We start from the raw sequence: 9,446 nt of genomic DNA, 5'->3' as shown, positions 1-9,446 counted from the left end.
AAATTTTTTTTTTTTTTTTTTTTTTTTTTTTGGTCCTGCCTGGGGCCTTCCAAAATATAGGGAACATGTTATAGGTGAGAAAATATGGTATTTAACCCACATTTTCCTTGTTGTTATTTAAGACTATTATTACTTATCCTGCCCTCTGTGGAAACAAAAAAGAATAGTCTTTATAGACACAGTATTTGAAGGCTATTATCAAACATCTCCCCTAAGTCTTCTTCTCACCCCCTTGTTAGCTGCAGTATGTTTGGTTAAAGAGCTTGGACTGAAACTTATGGTTTCCCAGAACCAGGAACAGAGAGTATTTACATCTACAGTCCTTAGCTACTTTCTTAATATTCAGATATCACCCAAACATGTTCTTTGAGTCTTCTAGCACAGATAGGGAGCACGGGTTCTGTCTGTATAGAACAGTTTGCAAGACCTAGGGCCCAGTGAGTGACCTTCAGAAAGGTTTAAGGCAGAAGGTAGTGACTTTGCAGACCAGTTCAGAGAGTAAATTTTACACTTAGAAACACAAGGGCTTTTATCTGGCAGTGGTGGTAAGTAGAATGATAGATGGGTGACTGACATGATGAGAAACTAGGTCAGAAACCTGGAGGTCCTGAGGCCATTAAAGTAAGTAAAAAGTGGAGGCAGAGAAGAAAGAAATTGTACGCTGCAAGCTCTGAGTTTTGCACTAACTGTCTTTAAATGTACTTTTGCAATACAGATAGTGTGGGGTTTTTTAATGCTGCTGTATGTTTTGTAGTATTACAATGTGATATTATATAGGAAAAACCATAGGAACTAAAGAATTTTTGATATATAGAGCCTGAACTTCTAGATTTTAATCTCGTATTAGATCTACAAGAAAGATCCAAGGAAATAAGTCAGGTGGGTCCCACTATCCCAATTTACTAGGAGAATTGATAACTTCTTCAAACACTGCTAGTTATAATTGGATTTCTGTCATCTATTCTGGTGTTATATATCTGTTTACAGTATTGCTGTAATTTTAAGAATCAGTATTGCATTATGTATTTTATGTTGATCTTTCCTTGAAATAAAACCCAACTGCTTATAGATTCATAGATTGTAAGGGGCTGGAAGGGACCTTGCAATATCATCAGGTCTAGCCCCCCTCTGAAGTAGGCAGGAAAGACAACTGGGGTCAGGTAACCGCAGCAAGGTGACCATCCAGTCTCCTCTTGAAGATTTCCAGAGTAGGTGATTGCACCACCTCTGGAGGGAGCTTATTCCACAGTGTGGACACCCTAACTGTGAAAAGGTTTTTCCTAGTGTTAAGCCTGAAACAGTTTTCCAGGAGTTTTTGGCCATTACTCCTGGTTTTTCCCAAGGGTACCCTGGTGAATAATTGTTCACTGAGCCCTTGATATATTCTCCTGATGTAGTGGTAAGCTGTTACCAAGTCCCCTCTCAGCCTTTTTTTTTTTAGGCTGAAGAGGCCCAAGTCCCTCAGCCTTTCCTCATATGGCTCACCTTGCAAGTCTCTGATCATATGGACTCTCTTTTCTGGACTCTGTCTAGGTTTTCCGCATCCTTGTTGAAGGCTTCTCTTACTAAATTTCTAATAGTTAATAAAAGAAATGAAAGTTCAAAGTTCTCCTATCGGAAAGGAATATGTGTAGTTTGTAATTGGTACATGCTCTCTCTTTTGACTAGGACTGGGAATACCTGTTAAATTCTGACTACCATCGAAACTTTGAGTCGCACCCTTTGGCTGGAGCCTTGGGGTTAGGTCCGCTGGAAATTTCAACTCTGAAAGAAGACTTTTTGCATAGCCTTAGCTTGGATTCCTCAACTCTTCTCTTCACACACATTCCTGCTATTTTCTTTGTGCTTCATTTGATCTATGAGGAGCTTAAATTGAACAGCCTGATGGGAGAAGGAATTCGTTCGCTTGTTTTTCTTTTGGTTCAGCTGGCAAGGTATGCTGCAGCTGTCAGTCCTAGAAGTGAAGACCAGCTGCGATTAGGCTCCATCATGTCTTTTTTGATGTGTGTATACTGGTTTTGAAAGTGAATGTGATGACAACCTTTTAAAGCAAAGCACATCTTCACATATTTGAACAAATTTATGAATTGGTGTCTAAGAACGTTTGTCACTAGTGAATACCTCTTACAGTTGGTATGTGCATAGTGCTTCACACCATCGAAGTGTTTACAAATGTTAATCCTCATAATACCCTGTTAGTCATGTCATACCAAGAGGGGGAAACTGAGGATGAATACCTGACTGACTTGTCCAAAAACACAGAAGGGCAGTAGCTCATGCCCAATGCAGGTTTAGAACTCAGGCGTTCTTGGCTTCAAGTCCTGTTGTTAGACCATGCCTCTTTAGATTAAGAGTTCTCAAATTTTTTTTTGCTACACAACTCAAAAAAGTCAAAACTCATCCTGCAATCCACAGTCCTTTGTGTCTTCAGATGACCATTGGATTGTGTTATGGCTAGAAACTTGGCATAGTTTTGTACTAGTGATCCTTGAACATACTGTTTGAACCTTTGAGGGATTGTGGAAGTGCTGGCTTTGGAATGTGTTGGAAGCCCAGGCAACCCAGCTTTTGAGGGTAGCACTTCTCAAGAGGTTTTGGAGTCAACATTCTTGGGAAGCACTTCTGAACACTTAGAGCTCTGAGATAGCTGGAGGCCAAGAGAAGAGCAGCTTGTGGCAGTGTCTCAGGACTCAGGGTGGGAGGCAAGTTGTAGGGTATGGTGGAAGCAAACTGCTCCTTCCTTCTTTTGTCGTGGTTTTGGAAAAGCTCAGTTCCTTTTTCATGTACAGATTCTAAACCAGAGTAAAATCAATAGCTGAAGTTCATAACTCAGAGAAGCTTATGTCAAAAACTCTCTATCTTTCTAGGGACTTAGAACTCGAAGCTTACATAGATTATTACTACAGAGACTACCCAGCACTTGTAAAGACCTCCAGGCAAGCATGCATAATTGAACAAGGTAAGCGTAAGGATTCCAAGTGAAAATGGCATTGCTCAGAAATGAGGACAAACAAAGTGGGTCTATAAATATTATTATTTTGGTGACCATTCTTACTAGAACTAGCCATTGCATTGCTCCCCAAATACAAAATGTATTTTACTTTTTTTCCAACGCACTGAGGTTGCTACTTTATTTTGCACTGGATTGTTAAAAAAGACTTGGAGTTAGAGTATAAGTATCAATCGAAATAGACTTGTTGGGGGAGTTTTTTAATCAGTTTGCCACTGCTGATATTTGAGTCTGTGTCTACATAGCCTGTTTTCTTCAAAATTTCAGGCAGGCAAGGGTAGAAGTGAGTTAATTTTAATCTCATGGTGCACTTTTACATGTGCTCTGCTGTGTTCTGATTAGAATGTGTTGGAGCAGGCTCAGTTAATCGATCAATCAAGTCTGCTGGAGCTTTCTAATCAGAATGCTCCAGCATGCTGCAGTGTCTCATGTATTCAGTGTTCCGCATTTCAAAATGGTGTTGGGGCGCTTTAACTAAAGCTCATTGAACAAGCTTTAGTTGAAGTGCCCCCACAACCATTTTGAAATGCAGGGCACTGAATACACGAGATTCTGTGTATATTTTAATTATAGCAGCTCCTGAGAGCCACTTTAATTAAAATGCACTCCCCTCCCCCCGGCATCCATGATGACTGCTTTCAGTCCCACTGCTCGATGGATCATATCACAAATCCTCTACTACGAGAAATTCTAATTAGTACTCAACAGAAGGCCCACAGACTTCAGCCTGAATTACCATCCCCTCCCCCATAACTTGCGTTTTCAGAAGTGGGTTGAGCAGCATTGGTAAAGAGATGCAATAAAGCCTGTTGCACTGAATAGCACAAGCAGGACCTGCTCTGTGGATAAAGGCCTACAGTCTATCAAGTTGTCAAGAGCCATTTTTTTTAAACCTGAAATAAAAAAATAGCCCCTTGCTTACATTATCTTTTAATTTCTCATTGTTTGCAGTGGCCGAGGTACAGTAGGCAATTATACAAGAGATCCGGCTTCCTCTGCTGGGTATGAAGGTCCCCAGTAGTAACAGGCAAAAAAAGGCCTTTTAAACTTCTTTCACATGTTTGCAAATAGCAAAGGCAAAAAGGATTAAAGTAGGCTGTCTGTCCTCTTACCAAAATTGATAAAATGAGGATGAATGTATTACATTTTTCAGCTATGTTGTTTGAGAATAACTAATTCTGTAGATTACTTCTGACTGAGATGATAATTTTTAAAAGGCTTATAAATATTTTAGTAATTTGCTATGATACATCTGTAAACTTCCATCTACCTGAAAGTTGTATATTATATAAATTGTTTTGAGGAAATGTTGGAGATTACTGCATCTTAATTTAAGAAATAATAGAGAGATACCATAGGACTTGATCTTTGTTTTAAGGATAGTGAAAACAGATTCTTTTGCATGGTTTCCATGTGCTCAGTATCACTACTGTTCATATGACTTAAGTCCAAACAGGTTTCATGCACCATCCTTCATTTTTTTCTGCTGAGCCTCCAAGTATATTTCAGTGGCTGAGTTCCTGTCTCAGGGGGGAAGGAGTGCAACCATATCCTTACTTGCCAGGAATCTGTGAGAGGAGCAAGCTGGTAGTTCTGGTATGTACTACAAGAAAAGCCTCTGTTGTACCTGTAGCAGGCAGCCAGGAGGCTGCATCAGGTTCTGTGGAGCCCCGGCCTGGCTTGTTGCATGCACGCACTTAATAACATGTGGATTAATCGCTTCCCTGGGCTTAATCAGGATATTTAACATGGCTGTGAGAAGCTTCAGTTGCGGATTCACTTTGGCCTGATTTGGAGGCCGAATCTCCGAATCCGAATCTAATCAGGAGACCCTTTAATCTCTCCAAATCAAATCGGAACCCTCTGAATTGATTCAGAATGATTCAACAATTGGGACATAGACACAGCTTTACACATTTGTTCTACATACCTTAAGGTACGAGGTGGCTCATGAACAATGAGATGATGGGGTGGATGAAGCGTCCCATGGGAGCATGCAGGGGGGAGGGTCCCAGCATTCTTGGCAGCGGACCCAGAAGTGGGCCAGAAGCAGTTCCAGTCCACTTCCATGTCTGCTGCGGAGCGTGTGGGTGACGCACCCCCCAGATCGGTGACTGGTGCCTCCTGGGTCTGGTGGGGTACCCAGCGTCCCCCCATGGCTGATAGCTGAGCGGGAGTGGGGGCATGGAGGGCAGGAGGTCCCCCATGTATTCAGTGGCAGACCTGGAAGTGGACTGGAAGTACTTCTGGTCCACTTCCAGGTTCACCACTGAGCACACAGGTGGGGGTCCTGTGGAACGCTCTGTTTGCCCACCATCTCAGCATTCATGAGCCACGCCTGGTACCTTGAGGTATGTAGAAAAAACATTTAAAACTGTATCTATGGCTGAATCGCTGATTCTCCAAATTAGAATCAAATCTTCAGATTCAGCTGAATCAAATAGGGACAGTGATCTGAGTCAATGAATCGAATCACTGTCCCCTGAATCGGGCTGAATCTGAATTGAATACGGCCTGCTTTGCACACTCTTACTATTTAAGCCACAGTTTTGGGGCATCTGAGAGGGGGGCTATGGCAAATCTGGGTTGGCTGTACCCCCTGGTCACCTCACCCAGCACTACCACCACCTGCCCCATGTGCAGCCCTGGTCCAGCTGGCCCCCCTCTGTGCCCCCTGCTCCCCCTGAACTAGATGCTGCTCAGTCCTGTGCCCCGCCCCAGTTGAGTAGTGCCTGCCCCTGCCCTAGCCCCCCTCTGTCCCTCCCATGCCCCTTCCCTCCCCTACTCGCTTCACCCACAACAGACTTACAAGCCGGATGCTGCTGTCCATGCTGCTGGGCTGCATGTTGGCAATTGGATTGGTATTGGCTGATATGGCTGGTCAACAACTGACCATCAGTATCAGCCCAAAAAATCTTTTCAGTTTAGCCCTAGTTTCTCCCTGCACACTTCCTGTGGAAAAAACGCTGATTTTCCCTTTTAAAGGAGAAAAACACAGATTTTCCTTTTAAAGGAGAAAAATGTGGCTTTTTTCCTTTGAAAAAAGAAAAAAGCAGATTTCCTTTTGAAGCAGAAAACCATGAATTTCCCCTTTTTTGCAAACAGCTGTCTGCAGGCTGGCAGAGTTCTAGCCTGCAACAAGCTGCTTGCAAAAAGGGCACAAAACCCTAAGTCATGTCTGGAGGGGAAGAGGACAGAGTGGGTGGGTCTGAGAATCTGAGACCAGCCAGGGCTGATTCAGACTCACTTTGCCTCCTATAGCCTTTGGGGTAAGTAGGGCTTGGGGGCAGCTGGGGGCCCCTCTCTGGCAGGGCAGGGGGGCAGGGGCAGGTAGCTGTCAGTTGGGAATGAGAGGGGCAGCAATTTCCTGGTCCCCGTGCAGCCCATGGGCCTGATTTCATGGGTTTCAAGGCCTGCCAATTGGCCCTGTAGGGAAGGGGTGAGGGGGGAAGTCTGGTGACAGGCAGGGCAAGTGAAGGGAGAGGAGGAGGGGAAGTTGGAGGGGGATGCAGCAGGGGCCACTGATGGCTAGGCGGGGTCTGTCTCAGCCACCTCTTAGCCCCCACTAAGTGGAGATTGCTGCCCCACCTCCTCCCTGCCTGTTCTGCCTGCCCTGCCTGTTGCCAGGTTTCCCTTGGCTGTGGGATGGCAAAATGTGGGGGACACAGAGGCCCTGACAGGGCTGGGAAACTGTGGCTTTGGAATGAGGGGCAACGGCATAGGCCAGAGCAGGGTACTGGCATTCTAGGGCTGCTCAGTACCACAGAGCAGTAGGGGGGACAGCTGCAGTTGGACCTGCGTCCTAGTGCAGGGGGCTAACTGCTGCCAGGAGGGAGTGAGTGGGGGGTGGGCAGAGGCTATGGCTTGGCAGTGGGGGGGCACTGGCATGTCAGGGCTGCTGACCTCCACAAAGCAATGTCGGGTAGAGGGGGCAAACAGCAGTCATGTCTGGACCTGTGTCCTGGAGAGGGAAGGGGGCAGGGGGAGCTCTGATTTTCTATAATAAAAAACCCAAAATTGAATTCCAAAATGTATAGGTATTTAGAATTTATTTTATTATAATGGTTGAGGCACTGATAGACTTCAAATTGCTTTAAAATTGTAAATATATCTATAAAACATTGTGTTCAATTACTACGTAACTGTATAGTGGTGTTTCATGTTAATCACGGAAAAACATGGATTTTGTGTGGTTTAATCAGATAATCTTGGTTCTTTTAATCAGAGAAAACCAGAATCCCTGCTGAATCCCCGCTGATAACATAGCATGTCCAGTAACAGGAGACAGTCCGTGTGAGGTGGCAGGAAATTCCTGATACCACACCAGGAAGCTTCTGCTGTCCGCTGCCTCACCCAGACTGTCTCCTGGGATGCCACACTTCTGGGCACTGTGCGTTTTCCAAGAAGACCTTACTCTGTTACATTGTCAGTAATGACGCTGGAAAAGTCTTTTCTTCCTATAATTCTGCCTTCCAAAAAATATAGTGTATGTTTTATTTGGGAGTGCATAGTATGCAAGAAAAATACGGTTTTTTAAAATGTTTCCTATGCAAAAGGTGGATTTTTCAGTTAAATATTAATGTTGGAGGATTCTCTTAGCATTTTAAGAGTTGTTTCACCAAAGTTAAGTACTAAAACCAACCAGTAAAATGTAAAACAGAGTAAAAGTCAAGGTAAACTTAATTAAGGAATCACCACTCGTACCTTCACAATCAACTTGTCAGTCTATTTAAGACATTATCATTTACGTTATTCTTTTTTCTGCCGACTTAAATTGTTTATTTGTCATTTAATTAGCACTTTATTATTTAGTAATTTGGAATTTTTCCTACACAGAGTGTTGCACTGTACATACTTGGCGATGAAAGAGCTGTTTCAAATGAAGCATCACAATATTTGTACAGAATAAGTTCAGGTACTCAGACTTGAAAAACTACCAGAATATTTCTCTGTGTATATGTGTATACACTGGTTGTTATCCTTTTAACCCAGAGGAGATAGAAATAATATTATCTTTATTTTTCTCTTACAGGGCAAAGAAAGCCAACAGAACAGGATGACCGTCGGTACATTAAATGCAATTAATTAATAAATTTGCACTCTGATGTGGCTGGACTTGTGATAAACCTTTATGCTCTCCTTTCCCATTCTTTTAAGATGCAGTGTCACACAAAGCACATCTGTTTCCAACCTAGCTGAAAAGTTAGTTATCTGGATGACTAATGTAGGTATGAGAGGCTTTTACCGTTTTTCATGTGCATAATTACCGTGTGTCACAGTCTTGTGTTTGAGTAGCCTGCTTGTCTGGGCTAGAAATACACATTTTTGTTATTTTTTGGGGGGGTGGTTTATAACTCTTAAGGCTGTCTCTCTAATTTTAAGGTTTCACTTTGAGAGATTTGGAGTCTCTCCCCTTTGGGGTTGCTCTTCCTATCAGAGATGCGATATACCGCTGCAGAGAGCAGCCTGCCTCAGACTGGCCAGAAGCTGTCTGTCTCTTGATTGGGCGTCAGGATCTTTCCAAACAGGCACGTGAAGGGAACTTGCCAAAGAGTAAATCTGTGAGTATCAGCCTTAAAGGGATTTTGCAAAGGCAGGTATCACAATGCTTTAGTGGGCACTCAAATAGAGTGCCTAAATGCTTAAAAAAGTTATATTAGCATGAGTTGTCTTCCAGCAGCTGGCCAAAATAGTAGAGGTGCAGTGATGCATCAGTCCAGTGTTGGATTGGTACCAATATAAAGAAACCTGGCTGTATCGGATATCGGCCCGATGGGGCTGATAAATCCCCATGCTGTGCACAGCCACACAGCGGCACTCAGGCAGTGCCTCCAGCTGGTAAGTCTGGTGTGGTGTAAGGGGGGAGGGAAGGGGCTGGGGTGGGGGGCAGATCAACACCCCCTGCAGAGAGGGAGGGGGCAGGGGCAGGTGCTGCCCAGGTTTGGGGGGTGGAGTTGTGTTTCGTGGGCTGTGGGAAGCAGCTTCTGCCGCTGCTTGCACCCCAGAAGGGCACTGGGAGGGCTTGTGCCCCCCGGATTTACGTGGGGTGGGGCGAGCTGCAGCTAGGGCTGTGTGGGGCTCTTCTCAGTGGGACTAGCTTTGGAGGGGGAGGCAGCGGCACTGGGAGGATGCTGCATCCACCCCAAATTTCGCCACCATCCTGCTCCCAGCGCCGCTGCTGCCAGCCACCCAGAACAGCCCTGGCTCTTCTTGGTGCATAGGTGGAGGTGGGGTGCTGCGCCAGACTGCACCAGGCGGCTGGTAGTGGTGGTGCTGGGAGCGGAGTGGTGGTGAAATTTTGGGGTGGATGCAGCATCCTCCCAATGCCGCTGGCGCCCACTCCAAGCTCAGGCCCTGGCAAAAAGAGCCCTGGCTGCAGCCTGCCCCGCCCCGCGCAGATCCAGGGAGCACACACCTTCCCACCCCCTTCTTTGCT

General features: G+C 44.9%; 1 protein-coding gene across 2 annotated transcripts in view; it reads left to right on the top strand.

Moving 5' to 3' along the window:
* Window positions 1-9,446, top strand: part of ANAPC1 (anaphase promoting complex subunit 1) — a 103,462-nt gene that overhangs the window by 35,213 nt on the left and 58,803 nt on the right. For both annotated transcript variants that reach the window (XM_019516111.1, XM_019516110.1), the window contains exons 19-25: window positions 1,669-1,934; window positions 2,868-2,959; window positions 4,458-4,606; window positions 7,847-7,925; window positions 8,043-8,076; window positions 8,168-8,238; window positions 8,393-8,571. In XM_019516111.1, coding sequence (XP_019371656.1) covers window positions 1,669-1,934; window positions 2,868-2,959; window positions 4,458-4,606; window positions 7,847-7,925; window positions 8,043-8,076; window positions 8,168-8,238; window positions 8,393-8,571 — 870 coding nt within the window. The remainder of the gene's footprint in view (window positions 1-1,668; window positions 1,935-2,867; window positions 2,960-4,457; window positions 4,607-7,846; window positions 7,926-8,042; window positions 8,077-8,167; window positions 8,239-8,392; window positions 8,572-9,446) is intronic.

The sequence above is a fragment of the Gavialis gangeticus genome, unplaced genomic scaffold, assembly GCF_001723915.1.
Source record: "Gavialis gangeticus isolate Ggan-Ray unplaced genomic scaffold, GavGan_comp1, whole genome shotgun sequence".
Lineage (NCBI taxonomy): Eukaryota > Metazoa > Chordata > Crocodylia > Gavialidae > Gavialis > Gavialis gangeticus.
Note: the sequence above shows the minus strand (reverse complement) of the source record. Positions and strands in the feature narration are given on the sequence as shown.